The 17,780-nt window shown below is 43.3% G+C and overlaps 2 protein-coding genes across 14 annotated transcripts in view; both read right to left on the bottom strand.

Annotated features, from left to right (window-relative positions):
* Positions 1-189: 189 nt before the first annotated feature.
* On the bottom strand, positions 190-5,169 carry THAP1 (THAP domain containing 1). Of its 2 annotated transcripts, none has more exons than XM_060085901.1 (3): positions 2,615-2,934; positions 1,274-1,469; positions 190-732 (listed from the first exon to the last, which is right to left on the bottom strand). In XM_060085901.1, exons 1-3 carry the CDS (start codon positions 2,638-2,640, stop codon positions 358-360), a joined length of 597 nt encoding a protein of 198 aa, XP_059941884.1. In that variant the 5' UTR covers positions 2,641-2,934; the 3' UTR covers positions 190-357. The 2 variants fall into 2 exon arrangements, with proteins under 2 accessions (XP_059941884.1, XP_059941883.1); XM_060085900.1 differs by lacking the exon at positions 2,615-2,934 and adding an exon at positions 4,849-5,169 and having other exon boundaries at positions 191-732.
* Positions 5,170-9,232: 4,063 nt separating this feature from the next.
* The window catches only part of RNF170 (ring finger protein 170), a 30,031-nt gene continuing 21,483 nt past the window's right edge, over positions 9,233-17,780 (bottom strand). For all 12 annotated transcript variants that reach the window (XM_060085811.1, XM_060085812.1, XM_060085802.1 and 9 more), the window contains 2 exons: positions 15,731-15,841; positions 9,233-11,950 (listed from right to left, as the gene is read on the bottom strand). In XM_060085811.1, the coding sequence (XP_059941794.1) occupies positions 11,681-11,950; positions 15,731-15,841 (381 nt within the window). In that variant the 3' untranslated portion in view covers positions 9,233-11,680. The remainder of the gene's footprint in view (positions 11,951-15,730; positions 15,842-17,780) is intronic.

Below are 17,780 nucleotides of genomic sequence, written 5' to 3' on the forward strand. Positions count from 1 at the left end.
TTAAACTTTAAACTTAAATCATCCTTACTGCACTATTATCATTCTCTTTACTTTTTATTTTCATATCATTTCTATAAATACTCAAATTAAGAAACAAAAATCCCCAATCTTGAAACCAACTTACAATGAAGCTAGTTTATAACTTTTAAAATATTTTGTTAAAATGTAAAAACCCTGAAATTACAAACAAAACATTTACAATTTTACAGTATATATCTAATTTATTCTTTTAAAAAAATATTCTGAATTGTTTTTATACAAGTGACCAAGTGTAATTGTTTTCAAATGAAACTCCTCTACAGGCTAGAAGAGGGTAGGTGGTATTGCCCCATTGCACACCAACACAAACTTCACTCTTCATGCTGGGACTTCAACTATTTCAAAATAGTCATTTGGTAGAATCACATAACCCCTCTCGGAGACGTCGTCTTTCTCCTTCTGGAAGTGCACGACCTCCTTTAGCTTCTCCAGCTGCCGCTCCTGTCTTCTGCACCGCTGCTGTGCCGTCTTGAGCTTCTTTCTGAGCTTCTCTACTTGCTGTTCGAGCTGGTGAATCCTCTTCCTCTGGTGCATGGTGTCCTCCACAGTGTAGTTGTGGTCACAGAACACGGAGAGGTTATCAGGGGTCTGAAGAGGAGGCATGAGTAACCCGATAGCAGCATCAACCTGGGAAACGGGGGGTGTTGAAGGAGGGCGGGGAAGCTGTTCTTGGGGCTCTGGAAGATCTTCCTTCTAAAACAAAGATGCAGAGCACGTTTCAGTTTCATGACGAAACAGTTCACAAGAACTCATCTGTGGAGTTTAAGAATACTAGACTCATTTCTGTCTCCTCGGTATAGAAACATTCTAAAATGAGAAAATAGTTCAAGTTTTAATCGTACTTTTCTTTCTGAAGTAGAAATGGGATACAAGAAACACAGAATGATTATTAAGATTTAATTAAATACTAAGCACTTAAAACTGAGGGGAAAAATACTTTGAAACTGAACTATCACTGACAAAGAAAAATCAAAACTTACCAACATGTAAGTAGGACTACAGAGTGATCTCAAAGTAACTTATGAAGCTAGATTGCATTTCTTAGTGTGAGGATATTTAACTTTAATGAACTGCACTTTGTATTTTTAAAAAGTATCTCACTGTGAACAGTGGTTACTTACAAGTGATGGCTTCCAGGCAACATTTATTTTCTTAACGCTACTCTGGATTTTCCACAGTGAACACATGAATTTTATAAACAGAAAACCACCCAACGTTTTAAGACACTTATTACCTTGTCATGTGGTTCAGTACAAAGAAATATTGTGGGGACAGCGTCCTCTTTCAGTAACTTGTTGTTGCACTCCCTCTTAAAGCAGTCCGGAGTAAAGTGTTCTGAGCAAATGCTGCTGTACTTGGTGGGCTTAAAGTTCTTCCTTCTGACGGCTGCCTCCCATTTTTTACAAAGACTGGGTCGAGTAAGAGGAAACCTAAGAAGACGACATAATTCAGTTTTCCAACCTTATTTAAAAAAAAAGGCACACCCAGACTTTCCCAGTTAGAAAAGAACTAGCTTACATCGGTGTTAACACACCAAGGAGGAATTTGATTAAAACACCAGCCCTGTGAATCTTTTTTTTTTTTTTGACAGTGTTTAGTTGTGTCCTTATTACCTTAGTTTGTTGAGAATGTGCTTGTTTTGACATAGAAAACAGACTTGTGGTTGCCAAGAGTGGGAGAGGGGGAGGTATGGAGTGGGAGTTTGGGATTAGCAGATGTGAACTATTATATAGAGAATGGATAAACAAGAAGGTCCTACTGTAGAGCACAGGAAATTATATGCAATATCCTGAGATAAACCATAATGGAAAAGAATACGAAAAAGAATGTATACATATGCATAACTGAATCACTTTGCTGTACAGGAGAAACTAACACAACATTATAAATCAACTAGACTTGAATCAAGTAAATTTTTTAAAAATGTACTTCTTTTAAAATCCTATAACTAAAGTGACCACCACTAACGTGGAATATAAGTCAGCCCTCCCAGCATGGTATCTTTGTTCTTCTTAAAAAGCAATATTTCTTACAGGAATCTGATTGATAACATAGCAGTTATAAGAATGTCAGATACAACGACATATACAATCTAAACAGGCCACGCTGATTAAGAATTTACATTATATAAAAATATTCTTATTAAAAGGTAGCCATGTGGATAGATGCACGCAGGTGGCAGAGTGAAGTGATGGGAGGCTGGGGTCGAGGCCCATGTGCAGCGATACCGTAAATAACCTTCACTAACAGATACAGGGATTCCACACACATCTAAATACACAAGGGTAAATCGTATAGGTCCACTATCTGTTTATCTCAGTTTTTAATGCTTAACTTTTATACTGAAGACACTAAAAGTTTCAGGTAAAAATACATGCTATAGAGTGAATCTGTATTAATTATTTTTTCACCAGTGATTTTCTGTGTATTGTAAAACAAAATTGCACATTTATAACTACGTACTGAGAAAAAGAAGCTTTTGGTTCTCTTAGAATCAGTCTGAAAAGTATGAATTAATCAAATTAGTCAAATCATAGTGAGAAAGAAATAAAGAAAAGTATTCATTTCGAATTACCTCTTAATCAACGGAAATATGTTCATTAGGCCCAGATAAAGGGAGCCAGGAAGAGCTTAAACTTATTGTGATTTTATTCTTCCAGGGCAAGGATTTGGTGAGCTGGGGGGATTGGAAAGAAGCCAAAAAAGGGTGTTTTGAATCTGTGTTGCACAGGTCCTCTTCCAAGTGAGGTACGCCTGAGCCTGACTCTGCTGTGATCAGGAAGCTCTAACCCACCGTCGGGGCAGTCCCTTTTCTTTGCCCAGCATAGCTGTTCCCACTGCCATCAGGTAGAAAGTGAGAAAAGGACTCTTAGAATGTTCCTGCTGGAAGTGCCTCTAGAAGTACAAACATGGTAGCAATCACTGGTAAAACTCAGCACTCAGGGCCTCCAGACTCAAGGACTACAGTGCAGGTTCTTTCTGAGGTCAAGATCTTTCCCATTTACTTCTCCAAACTATTCTTTTAGATAAGGGCTTAGAGGCAGGTTAGCCCCTCTTTCGATTAAATCGACTATTTAACAGCCAGCAGAAACTCAGTATTTCTGATGTGTGAATGTCATCCTTAACCCGTCTGCAGTGCCAGTGAAGGGTCTTCCCTATGTTTAGAGTCCCTCTGCCATATCATTAGACATGGGGAGGTGGGAACTGAATGCCTTTGATCACATCACCATCTCCAGACCTGCTCCTTCACTTTGGAAGTCCTGGAGGTCAACTCATCAGCCTTCAGAAATTCTAATAAATCAAGAGGTAATATTAGGACATACTGAACCGAATCCTGGAAGTGTTAAGTGTTCTATCCCCTTCTCGGAAGGGGAAACATCAACACTCTCAAGATGTCTTTAAAGGGACTTGCTTGGTGGCGCAGTGGATAAGAAGAATCCGCCTGCCAATGAGGGGGACACGGGTTCGAGCCCTGGTCCGGGAAGATCCCACATGCCGCGGAGCAACTAAGCCCGTGAGCCACAACTACTGAGCCTGTGTGCCACAACTACTGAGCCCCCACGCCAGGCTCCGCAACAAGAGAAGCCACCGCAGTGAGGAGTCCACGCATGGCAACGAAGAGCAGCACCCGCTCGCTGCAACTAGAGAAAGCCCGTGCGCAGCAACAAAGCCCCAACGCGGCCAAAAATAAAAAAAATTTTTTAATTAAAATCTTAAGAAAAAAAGCTCTCTCTTTGCTTTAGACACTCTTATTTTTGTTCCTCTCATATTCTATCAAACCTATAAAATACACCCACATTCCCTGTTAAAGATAAAAGGCCCCCACCCCCAAACTGAATATTTGCTTTTGCTTTTGTAATTACTTAGCTATAAATAATTTGTATGATTTACCATTAACTCTCATTTCTTTAGCTATTATCCACTTATAGTCGTAAGTTACGGCCACATTTTCTTAACGTAGTAAAACCTGTGAACACTGAATTTGGCAGAATGAAAATGGCACCGTGCAGACATCGGACGATCAATCACTACGATTCCGTTCTGCGGTTTTCTTCTCAAGAGAAAACCGTCCCTCCTAGGACTCCGGCTGCGGCACCTCCCGGATGAAGCAGCCCCGAGGGCGGTGGGCCGCGTTCCCTCCGAGGCTGCTCTTCCCCACGCACGATACCCTGCTACTGCCCACGGTGCCGCTGTGCGCGAAACACAGCTCTTCATCTTGGCAGTATCTGAACCTTTCTGGGAAACTCACTGGTCCTTGAGCGTGGGATCCTAGAAACTGGGTCCAAAACATCCTCCCGGACGCCTGGCTAAGTCAGTCCTAACGGCTGCGACGCTGGACCGCCCCACGCCCCCTCCAGCAGGGAGGGAAACGCGGGCCTTCTCCGTCGCTGCTGCTGCTTCAGCCTCCCTTCTAAAGACTCATTACCACCTGCCTACTCCTTGACCCGGGTGATGAAACCCAGCTGCCGCCGGGTCTGGAGACCTCACGAACCGCCGGGGCTCCAGGCATCGCCCGTGGGCCCCGTACCTGCCACCCCGAGCGGCGCGCGAACCTAAGCGCGAAGACAAGCCGGCGCGGCGGCGCGCGCCAAACACGCGCCACCCGGGCTGGGCGCCGGCGGCTACTCCGGGGACGAGCCCACCGCTCCAGGCCCGGAGCGCCCGATGGCGCCCCGCCCCTAGCTCCGCCCCTCTCCCCGCCCCTCTTACAGGTCTCGCGCGGACACGCGCCTGGCTCCGCCCCCGAGCACGGCCGCGCGCCCCCGGCCCCACTAAGGGCCGGGCCCACGAGGCGTGCAGAGTACTTACTTGTGGAAAGAAACGGGCTTATCCTTGTCGTATCGGTTCTTGCAGCCGTAGGCGGAACAGGACTGCACCATCCTTCCGGTCCTCAGTTACTTAACTTCTGCCGCCCCAGCAGGCAGTTAAGGCTGCTATCGATGTGGCCACGCTCGGCTTTGACACCCTCGCTGCTTCTGTAGCTTTGGTCAGCAGTTAGAGTGATGAGAGCCTCATTCGGAGTGATTCATGTGCTCGTTTTGTTGTTTGCATTAGCAGAAGGACCACAGCCATCGCCCGTCTCCCATCTCCAAAATGGCGGAGGCAGCTTCAACCTCACCTCTCGCGAGGAGTTCGTCCTACTGTCTCTGATTAGCCCTAAGGTCAGAGGTAACGTTCCCTGGGACGCAGGCCATTGGCTGAGGCTCGGCGTGTCGCGCGGCGGGCTCGGCGTTGCGCAAGTGGGCGGGGCCTCCGAGCTTCCGGAAGGAAGAACGAACAGCCTGGGGGGAGGGAAGGGGGAGTGGGCGGAAGCCCAGGGCCGGTTCCGCCTCCACGGTTCTTCGCTGGATTATCCCGAACGGTGTAGGGTGGAGAGCTAGACGGTCCGTTGGGTCCGCTGGGCTAAAGCAGGGCAGGTGTAAACCTGAGGACGTTGGGCAGTTGCGCTCGTTTCTCTGAAAGCGCGGCCACAGATGGGGTGATTCCTAGAACTAGGTGGACTCCTCCTCTCCCAGCCCGCTGGCCTCCATCGCCTTACCTGCCTCTCAGGTATCGCGAGGCTCTGAGGAGCCCAGGCCCCGGCGCCTAGCAGCGAAGGCGGACGCCCGAACGCAGCCGACGGGCCGAGGCTGTTGGCTGCTGTAGCGATCTCAGTTAGGCGTCCCCAGGTGCTGCGTCGGGAATCGCCAACAGCTGACGCGCCTTTCAGTCGGAGGGAGGTTTTGCCTCTTCCGTGGGTGCCGGTAATCTCGTGGCTCGTGATGAAGTGAGCAAGACTAGTATAGCCCCCGTCTTCATAGCGCTTATGTTCTACTGAGGGGAAGGCGGACAATAAACAATATAAAGAGAATCGCACTGTGCGAAGATGCCCGAATACGTTAGAACGCTGGAAGGGTGAATGAGGGCGGAGGAGAGGTCACTGCCTACTGTCTGAGAAGGGGGCCGTTGAATCTGAGAACCAGAGGAAGGGAAAAACATGTAGCGGTGTAAAGAAGGAAGGTGGGCAGGCTGGGGAGAGCGTTCCTGGCCCAAGGAGTGTGTGCTACGACCCTGAGGCAGGAAGGAGTTGTGTCTTTTCTGGGAGCTGAATGGAGGCTGTGTGGTCGAGCCCATGAGCCGGGGAAGGAGGGCATGAAGTGAGGCTGAAGAGCAGCAAGTTGTTGGTCTGGATGTTAGCGCAGTGGGAAGCCGCTCAGCCATTTAAACATCTTGAAAAGGTCATTCTGGCTGTTAAAGGAAGAGTTTATCAGTAAAGGGCAACAGCGAAAGTGAGCCGACCAACTAAGGGGCTGTTTCAGGCGAGCAAGAGGTTGGCAGCTTTGGACTGAGACGGTGTAAGGGTCAGAAGCACTAGGGCTTGCTGATGGATGGAAATGAGAATGAGGAGGAAAAGGATCAAGCTACCGGGGTGATTTGAGCGTGAGTTTCTGGCTGGAGCACTTAAGATAAATGGACGGTGGTGCCTTTTACTGAGATGCTGATGACCTTAAAAAAAATTTTTTTTTTTAAAAAAGAACTATGTCCCCCAACAGGATAGAGGCCTTGGAGGGGTGGGAATGATTCCGGAAGCTTTGGGGCTGTAGGACTGAGGAATGTCAGACGTGAAAGAAAGTATAAATAGTTCTGAGGTTGGGAATGCAGGCTACTAAAGAAGCGTGGAAGCTCCCCAGCCAGTCCAGGGTGCCCTTTTGAGGCTTGTGATCCGGTCATTTCAGTCGTTTGGTTGGATTTCCCTCAGCCAAGTTCTGTTCTCCCCTCCCCTTCTGTCTTCTAGCTATCCGTAACTTGGAAATGAAATAAACATTTTTATTATTTGTTGACTATTATTCTAGTGTTTCCTTACTTCAAAATGGTAAATTTACTGGTAAGGTGAATTGAATGTAATTAAAATACATACATATTACTGAACTGAAGGTTGTATTTTTCTTTGTAAAAAACAGTCCCCCGAACTAAATTTTCAGTGTGGTCTGCAAATCAATTTATTTGCTTAATAGAAAAATAATTTTCACTACCTCTAAACTAACCTGCATCCATCATTGGCTTCTCCTTTGCCCATTTCTTAACATTTCCTAAGGCTGAAATACCTGTTCCTTACTTGTCAAGGGGTGACTTCAAGGAAGCATTTTTACTTTTCAAAGATGATTGTCTGCTTTTTAAAAATGTTGATGGAAGCAACCCAAACGTCCATTAATAGTTACTCGAGTAAGTTGTGGTACAGTCATACAGTGGAATACTATACAGCAATTAAAATAAAGCAGTCTCATAACCTGGATGATTCTTAACAAACATAATGTTGAAGAAGTCAGACACAAAAGAAATACACTATATGATTCTGTTTTTTTGTAGAGTAAAAACACAAAAGTAGGTAAAACTAAAGTCAGAAGAGGCTACTTTTGGGGAGAGAGGCAATGAAGGGGGGCCTACGGGATGGTGGTAAATGCATCTTTTGACCAAAGTGATGGTTAAACAGTGTGTTCACTTTATGATAATTCATCATCTGACCTTTATAAGACGTATGGTATTTGTTCTACTTTAATAAAATAGCTTATTAAGCAAACAAGGGCCACACAAGATAGGCAAAACTGCCATTTTTTTTTTTTGGAGAATGAGAGATGTTTATATGCTCTTATGATCTCTTCATCTGACCACTTCAGTAAATATCGAAAGTGAATATATGCGTAGCTTTATGTGACCATTTAAGGGAAAGGGAATAAATACAGATGAACTGAAGCATAGTTAGAGGTTTGATGTTCTTCAGAGTCTTAAGAGGCCGGGAGCTAATTCATTTACTAATAGAACACTTTTTAGGGAAAAAGGAAAATTTAACCCTTGACCTTAAAAGGGTAGGTTTTGTCTCAGTTTTTCTAGAAGGGTACACTTTGTGTTCTTGCTTGATAAACTGAAGAAAAATACACCACTTGTTTTGATGTTGGAGAAGGCTAAGGCCTAAAGATGCCTTAAACTCACTGATCTCTAACAGTTTAGATTTTAGTTTCTATCCAACTATGCTGCTTTTTCTATAAACAGTTTTTATTTTAAAATACCCTCACATTCATTCTCTCTGGGCCTCATTATCTTCATCTGTAGGGTTAGGCTGTAGGACTGAGGAATTCCTAATTTAGAATCCATGAATGGTCAGCTCTTTGAATCCCCTGAAAATGAATCAAAACTATACATATGTGTATATATATGCATTTTTCTGGGGGAGCTATCCATAGGTTTTATCAGATTTTCACAGAGAAAACACAAAAACTAGTCAGTTTCTAAGGTCCCTTACGGCTGTTAACATTCTAGGATTTGTGAAACAAAGATTAATTTCCATGTAGATGTTAACTATAGGTTTTCTCTAAGACCGATTAGCAGGGTGAGTGTTTTGATCTGAATTATTAGATATTTTTAAGTAGTTGTTTTTAAATTTTGTGTTTTAAAACTAAAATCTAAACTGTTAGATATAGTGAAGTTTAAAACATCTTTATTTAGCCCTTAGCCCTCTCCTATGTCACATACTACATTCCCCTTAAAAGGCCACTAGTCTGGAAGAAAAAGGACAGTGCTCAGACATGCTCAGTGTTGTCTAACGGGTGTGTACACCCCTCATGCCCCGTTCTGGACATGGGACAAGTCAGAGGAGGCAGTGGGTGAAGGGGACAGTGACTGATAACACCTGAGATTTGCTTGCAGTCAGGAACTCGATGCTTCAAACAAATACTGATGCCGTGAAGATGGTCTGGTTCTGACTGAACAGCAAAAGCTCAACGATTGTCTTTATCTCTGTGACAGGATCGCCTCCTGTCAGCAGCCCTTAAAGCCTACTAACCTGGTCTTGGGAGACTCTTTAAGTCTTAGGGCCTTAAAACCTGAGTGCCCTTTTCCTATCCCTCAGACTCAGAAAAGAACATTTCACTTATCAACTATACAGTTTCAGTAAAATACACACTCAAAAGAAATAAGGGTGAGGAATCAGGGTGCAAGGGTACTGATTCCCATCTCACCCTTATTGTCCAGAATTAATATAGATTGCCCACATTAAATAATTTTTCTCAAAAACATTTCTACGTTTTAAATTTTAAAATTAATTAGGAACATGATGAGGTGAAAAAGAAAGCCATTGCAACCATTGTATTGAATGCTATTTCAGGAGTTCCGAATTTTAAAGCAGACAGTGTCAAAGAAACCAGACAATAACAGCTACTTTTTAATTTTAGATATGTTGCATTTATTCAAAAGAGCCACTGCTTGACAAACTCTTAAATCACAAGGTTTGAACCAAACTGTCAGTCCTCTGAAACAGCTCTGTGAGGTAGGCATCCACACAGCCACAGGGACCAGCACAGTCCTTTCTTCCCGTGTCACTTTCAGTGCTGAGAACTGCAGTAGCTGGAACCACTGTTCTAGTGGATGGTTAGAACAGCTGTTTCCTCCGTCTCCCTCCCCACAGAGCTGCCCGAGTTATCATCTGCCCCTGGGGCTGGACCATCTGTTTTTTGAAAGTTACAATATTGTTGTTTACACGAATCCAAACTGTTGCTTTGATTTATATGCTCTAACTCTGAATCACAGAAGTATTACTATGATGTTTAAAAATTTAAAACACTGATTGACTCTACTTGCTTTAAATACTCTCGGATCCCTTCTACATTTATTATCACTGATCAATAAAGATGACATAATAAACAGATCTAAAATTCTGTGAAGACAGCATATTCCCTTTTCAACTTAGTAAGACTTCATACAGTGTTTTTGTATGTTACAGAAGTTGGTACAATACGCCTCTACCAGGAAAGTCTTAGAAGGAATTCCAAATATTACAATAAAAGTATTGTAACTAAGTGTGACACTTGAAGCAGAACACATGCACAGAAAATTAAATCCTTTCAAAAATGCCTTTGCCATAACCCCACACCAAATTTGTAATTGGTAGGCAATGCGTTTCGAGACTGGTAAATGGTGGTGTAACGAATTCCTACTCATTAGCTTCTCAAGTTAGTGATTGCAGCTGAAACAGTTTCCTGTGAAGTGTGCCACCCTATAAGAACTTTGATTTGGACATGGTGAATCAGGATTCGTGGAGTCTTGATACGTAATCTTTCTAGACCTTTGCTCTTAGGAGAACCCAAGCTGTCCTACTCCACCCAGTATGTTCCAAAAGTCTTCCAAAGGATCCCAGTTTCTCCCCATGTAGGAGTCCTAGGAGTCTAATACCAGTTCGGTCACTTATCTGTGCATGGCTTCAGACAAAAAAAAAACCCTTTCATCTACGTCAGGGATTTCATCTATGAAAAGGAAGGTAATGCCCTGCCTTCTTCACCTAACTCTCTTGAGGATTAAATGAACAGTATGCAAGAAATTGCTTTAATTACAACGTGCTATACTTAAGGATTTTGTTTTTCTCTGTGACAAGCAGCAGCTTTGTCTTACGCCCAAATTACAAGACACTGCTGATGTGTCATTCAGCATCTCATCAGTTGATGGCCTCTGATTCACCTGGAAGACTGTGACAGTGAGGCTCACTGATACATGAGTGGACAGGAGGACTAGCAGTGGCTGCCAGGCACAGAGCTGACACTGCCTGAGCCCTGGGGATCAGTGACTACCCTGCTGTCCAGGTCACTCGAGGGCAGTGCCAGCTGAGGGAGTTAAGATTTCGTAATACTTGCGGTTTTGATTCTTCTCAAACAGAAAACTGCATAAGAGAGCGTTAAGTGCTTAGGCTGTAGTCATCCAAAAACCAAGATAACGTTCCTGCTGAGTCATCTCATTCTGCACAAGGCCTGATGAATCTGGGCTATATTCTGTCATCTAGGGACAGTATTACAAAAGTGTTCTGACTAGAGAAAACAAACCAAATCTGTACATTCTGTTGCTATAGCTCACCAGTAATTTCTCTTGTCAGATTTAAATGGTGTTCCTAGTGCCCTCCTCAGGGCTTTGATGTTCACAGCTACGGAGAACCAGCTTCCTCAGGAACGTACCAAACTGCCATGTGTCTGCAGCATCACCCAGGTTCCTGAAACAAAAGCTCCCTATCGCTTAAGAAAGTGTTCTGTAAACCAGAATATGAAATCAAATTAACAAAGTTCAAGTTCCTTTTTTCCCCTTCAGCTGGTAGCAAAGAATTCTATCAGAATGGAAAAGCAGAACTGCTCCAAATGAACAAAACCTAGCTACTCAAAGAAACACTGACTTTTCCCCAATATTGTACAATATTTTATTGTAACCAAAATACTTAGGTGAGTCTCACAGCAATATATTATCACGTAGGTACTCACCGAGAAGGAGGAATTGGATAAACTGTACCTTTGACAACACCTTACTATACATCCAGTTAACCTGAATAGCTTGGTGGGGGAGAAGATATAGAAGCATCCCATTTTATATAATTCCATATTTTTTCCACAACTTGATAGACAACACAGAATGAAGATACAGTTGTAAATCACTATAATTCTAACCTTACTATTGGAACCTGCAACATGTAAAAATTCCAGTCATATATTGCTAGGCATTTGCCAAATGACAATCAAATGTTCGTCATACGGTGGTTTTAAACTTGTAAGATAATATTCAAATGCTTTAAACTGTCATGGTCCTTTTGTTTGATTTTACACATTGGCTCAAATATTTTAGTGCACTCATTCTCTCATCTGTTGAGTCTCTGTGTTACTACTTCTCGGTACATAATAGAGATATAGATGAGCAACAAAAAGACGACAAAGAAATCATCGAGAAAGCCTAGAATTCCAAACAGGGCTTCAGGCACAAAATCTAGAGGCGATATGAGATAGAAAAAAGCCCCCATTAAACAAAGTATTATCCTGATACGGAACATCCAGAAAAGGCCTCCGACGGAAAACACCTCCCTGAATGCATGCCTCAGTAAAGTGGGTAGGTCCATAATTCTTTCCATAATCTGGTGGGGGAAGAACAAATACGGTGATTTGGTATCTAGTGTGTTAGACTTAAAAATAATATCATTTTCTTACAACGTGCAGACAAACTCAGTTAACATGAATGAAGGAGTTTCACGTATTCACTGAACACCATATTTTCTCGTTACACATTTTATTTGAAAATAGTTCTTTGATGACTAGGTTCTTATAAAATAGGCCTTATTGCAGATAACTGAAAAGGAACTAAAATATCAACAAATTTTAAGCACAGGATATAGTAATACAAAACTCAAGTTATTTCTAATTTGAGTTAGTAAAATAAACCCACAAAGAACCCAGTGTACTGAACTAGGCTGAGGCTTGAGCTCAAGTCTCAGCTTTAAAGTTGGACAGACCACTTATTAGCCAAGTGACCTTGGGGAAAGTTGTTTAACCTACTAGAGATAAGTCAACAACTAACTGAGGATGTGCCACAAGGACTATTAAGAACTAGAAGAGATATTGTTATAAAAGACCTTGATAAATTGCCAGATAATATATAAGTATATACATATATAGAATATATAAGTATATACAGACACATCAACTTTGATGTCTTTGACCATCTAAGAATAGCAGTGAAACTGATTTCCTTGTTAGGATGTTTATTCTGCTTAGCCTGAGTTTAAGTGAATTTTTTTGTTTGGTTGGTTTTTTTTTGCGGTACGCGGGCCTGTCACCGCTGTGGCCCCTCCCGTTGCGGAGCACAGGCTCCGGACGCGCAGGCTCAGCGGCCATGGCTCACGGGCCCAGCCGCTCCGCGGCATGTGGGATCCTCCTGGACCGGGGCACGAACCCGTGTCCCCTGCATCGGCAGGCGGACTCTCAACCACTGCGCCACCAGGGAAGCCCTAAGTGAATTATTAATTGCCACAAAGATTTTTGGAATGCCAGGCCCTACCCTTTCTGGAAATGATTATGGTTTCTGAATATATACAGACTAATAATTAGATTATATTTACTTTGTAAATATACTAAAACCCACTGAATTGTATACTTTAAACAGGGGTACTATATGGCATGTAAATTACATCTAAATAAAGTTGTTTTTTTTAAAAAAAGGTACCAGTATCTATTTGTATGACCTTGAGCAAGTCAGTTTCTTCTCTGACTGGAAACTTCTCACTTCCTCGGCATAGCTCTTAGCCGACTGCATGACCATAAGGCCGCATGTAGTCATGAGGCACCATGACGACTCCTCAACCTAACTTCTTTGAGGTCTTACTTCTCAGGGGTTGGGGGATGCAAGAGAAACTGGCCAGAGGAAGTAAGTCACTTCCTGTGGTCATTCCAGTGCCCACAGTTCAGCTGTTTTTAACAATCTGTATAAATATCACAAATCCAACTCTTAAGTATGTATTTTGTCCAACAAATGCTGAATAAGTTGAGAGGGAGATGGAGATGAAAATGGGGAGAACTGAGCAAGCAATGAGAAAATGGTTTTAAAAACCCCACCAGACAAAGAAAATCTTGTAACTCCTTTTGGAAAACTGATCACAAAAGAACAAAAATGGTCTTTTTAGAATCACTCCTCATGCTGATTTTCTGTTCTCTGTGGAAGAAACTAATACTTAAAGCAAAACAGCTATACAGCTTTCACAAGGGCTATGGTAAATTACTTAAGATATTCTAATGACCAGCCAGTATGTCTTTTGAATACTGTTCTGTATCAGGGCTGTTTTGTTCAGTTCTCATGTGGTGTTTATACAAAATCTATAGTGGTTAGACAAGAAATATGGAATGGGTTATTAAGAAATGTTTGTGTACTAATCACAATCTGACTCTAACTCTGGGGTAGAATATCAAAGTTGAGCTAAATGTCTTTATTATAGTGTAATTTCATCACATACCAAGCTTTCTTATTCATTAAGTATATACCTGACGCACACAAAATAACCGAGCAATGGTATGCTTCACACCTTAAAATACGAATGAACATCTTAAAATGATTTTTTAAGTTCAGTGGTAGTTCTTGAATTTGAAACACTGATTTTCAAAGAATCGTCCTAAGATGCCCCTGGAGGATACATAAGAAAACTGCCGGATCAGAAATGGCAGAAGAGGCTCCCAAAGAACCACGGGGGGCAACAGGGACCAGGTCAAGCTTTTCTTGTCACTAAAAGTTTTGCCTGTCACCATCCACAGCAGGCGAAACTGTATGCCTTTAAATGTACCTGACGTCCCAGAGTGAGGAACAGCATGTACAAGGGAGCACAAGTCTACGCAGTTGTGTAATACAGAAGCATTTTAACAGCTTATATTCTTGGCTGGGAGGAGGAGTATCATTTCTATCTTAAGGATAACCATAAATTCTACAAACATTAAGGCCTACTGGATTCCAGACACTGAGACCACAGTAGTGACTAAATATACACGGTCCTCACCCTCATGGAGCTTTCCGTCTCCCGAGAGAACGGTAATGAACAAGGTCAGAGGGCAATGACAGAGAGTGCCCTGGTTGATCGGGGACAGCCTCTCCGAGGAAGATATACTAGGGCCGACCTGAAGGAAGAGGAAGTCAGCCCGGAGGCGAGCAGCGGGACAAGCATTCCGAGCAGAGGAAATGGCACGAGTGAGGCACGAAGGTGGGGAGGCTCGAAGGTGGGGAGGCCTGGAGTGTGTTCTGAGAGCCGCATCCCGAGGGAGGGGAGGGGGGACCAGGCCATGCAGGGCCTTGAAAGCCAAAGCCAGGAGTGGGGACATTAGTCCAGAAATTCAGAAGTTTCAAAACACAAGAGCATCGTGGTCTTACTTATGTTTTCAAAATATGACTCGGGCTGCTGTGCAGAGGAAAAGGTCCGAGTGAAGAGGTCACTGCAGTTGTCCTAAGCAAGAGATGGTGGTGGCCTGGCCTAGTCTGACGGCTACAGACACAGGACTTGTTATGAGGCAGAAATGATAGCATGCCCAGAAAGAGAAGAGACACGTTAGGACTTCTTTACGGATCAGAGAAGGGGAACGAGGGAGAAGAGGACGTCAGCACTGAGCTGAGTAACGCTGAGGTCAGGAGGGGTCGGGTCAGGGTTGTGCACATTATACCTCGTGTCCGAGACGCCAGGAACGCGCCAGTGGGAGGTACGCTGAGCAAGTGGACGTCAGAGCCTAGAGCGTGGAGCACAGTCTGGGCTTCCAGTACGAATCTGTACCGAGTGTGCTCTGGGTTTTCAAGTACATATTTAGTCATACGCTTCTAGAATTCTTTGTTAAAATGTGAGAAAACTGGGATGAGTCAGTAAAGTGTGGGTTTTTAATCTATCAAATGCCTTTTTGGGGAGGAGGGGCAACTGTAGAATTAATGTGCTCTTTAAAAATAGAATGCTTCTGAATACCTGACATACAAAAGCCCCAACACTTAGGGTTACTTAAGGGAACAAATCCAAATGGGGCCAGAGGGTAAAATAGAGTAAAACACGATGGTAAATCTCCCTCCAGAAGTTCTCAGTTGTAAGTTTCCCGTAAGACAAACCCTATTGTAGAATCACGTAGGAGTCAATAATTTTACCTTTCCCTCCAATTTTTTTCTATTGCTTTTTTTTGCTGGTATCACTTTCATAAAGAGTTTTATAATGCCATTTTTTTAAAAGATAGAAAACTGTAGTCCTTGGGAAAACTGTAACTCAGTGAATGACAGCAACAATGAAAAGTAGACTTTACGTAACACACACAGATTTTTCACATTGACTATTTGTTGGTAAATCTCACTTTACAAAGGAGAAGTATCATCACACTCTTAACTTTGCACCCGCTACAACATTACTTACAGATCTGGGCTGCCCTGAGAATCTCCGGTTATAATCATTAATATCTTGATGCAATGATACAGCATCCTGAGACTGGTCATTTTCACCAAATACTGTTAGCAGTAAAGTTACCTGTAGATTTACAGAAAAAAGAATTGTTACACCTTTCTGCAGCATTAATTTTTTTTCATTTTGTATTATTATTCAATAGAATGAGAAAAGCTGAATTTAGATTTCGCTCATTTCTTTTAACAAAGGCAACACAGGGGAGAAAAGTCAGCTACTATTTCCTTACAATAAGATCCATTCAAAATGTTATTTGAACTCCTGTAAAATAAAATGGGCACTGGTTTAAGTACTTTTCAATCCACACCAGGGATCAAGTTAGTAGTTCTCTGTTTGGGCTAACAGACATTTGAGGATATAAGAATGATGAGAAAATATTCAGGAGCAAATTGACATATCACTTTGAGAGAAGAAAATTAGGGCTTTCTTTTTTGATTAAAATCATGATTCCTTATCCTCTCTGGTATCTGAATTATATATATATATATATATATATATATATTTTTTTTTTTTTTTTTTTTTTTTTTTTTTTTTTTGCGGTACGCGGGCCTCTCACCGCTGTGGCCTCTTCCGTTGCGGAGCACAGGCTCCAGACGCGCAGGCTCAGCGGCCATGGCTCACGGGCCCAGCCGCTCCGCGGCACGTGGGATCTTCCCGGACCGGAGCATGAACCCGTGTCCCCTGCATCGGCAGGCGGACTCTCAACCACTGCGCCACCAGGGAAGCCCCGAATTATCTTTGAATGCTACCAGCATGACACAGAGATGAAGTTATTGCAGGAACCAGCTCTCAAGCACCCATCTCTACTACAATCAAAAAAGGTAATTCTTCATACTGTGATATAACATAATACATTTAACACTGATTCCTCCATGGCAGAGCTAAGGAGGATACACAAATGTTCCTGGACTACACTTGGGTAATATGAAGATGACAGTACCTCGAAAAACAAGTATATTTTAAAATATAACACCTCCTATAGAAATGGCCACTGTACAAAGAGATAGATATGGGAAGGAGCCGTGATAGATTTGGGTTTAAATCATCTTGCTGTTGTTTTGACCCTCAGCTCAGCTGTAAAACCAGGACCCCACGGCTCAGGTGCTTCCCAAACACGGGACTGCCTAAGAGCAGCAGGTGGTAGGAACAGCAGGTACAGCCACCTCTTCACAACTTTGTTAATAAAGATGAATTCTTTCACTAAATATTAACTGACCACGTACACGGGCCAGGCACTGCACTAAGTGCTAGGCGTACAAAAAAAGGACAACGTGGCCTTGCGCCTTGGTGATCACAATCCCCAGGATAGAAGGGGAGGGAGACGTGTTCAACAGCCCGTCATAAGGCACTGGGGTAGGCATTATAGTGATGCTGGAGAGGAAGGACTTCCTCTGTCTGGGGTGTCCAGAAAGCTTGACACTTGCAGTCACCCTAGGGGCATGGTAGGACCGCTGGCGTGTCAGTGTGTGCGCCCAGGGGAGACGTGGTGACCATGTTCCAGCCACAGACAGCAGCCTGCACACTGTTCCCAGTGAAGCAGGCGGTGGGGCAGGTAGATGAACTGCAGTGGGAACGCACTGCAGTTAGGGAACCCACAAGTTTATCTCCACCTTTTTCGCCTCTAGCCAATTTACCTGTGGTCCAAAGGATACCACCTGCTAATGCGCATATGCCCTATGAAAAGCCACAGGTAGTGCCAGAAAGAGGGGCAGGTGGTGGAACTAATTCTTTAGGGCAAGACCTTCGGCCTGGTCTCCGCGTTGCTGGCAGAGAGCTAAAGATGAGAGGTGGCACTGGTAAATAAGCTTCAGGGCCAACGGCCTTGTGTCACACATCAAATCAGCCGGAGAGGTGGTACAAAAAAATGATCTTCCTCCTAACCATGTGGTGAAAAGTGTGAAAGAGGCAGGATCGGGGGATGTGTCGATAGAAGCAAGAAGGAAAGAAGAGAAAGCCTTGAACCTTCCTCTCTCCCACCAAAAAAGGCAGCAATGGGGGAAGTGGA

Source organism: Mesoplodon densirostris, chromosome 20, assembly GCF_025265405.1.
Source record: "Mesoplodon densirostris isolate mMesDen1 chromosome 20, mMesDen1 primary haplotype, whole genome shotgun sequence".
Lineage (NCBI taxonomy): Eukaryota > Metazoa > Chordata > Mammalia > Artiodactyla > Ziphiidae > Mesoplodon > Mesoplodon densirostris.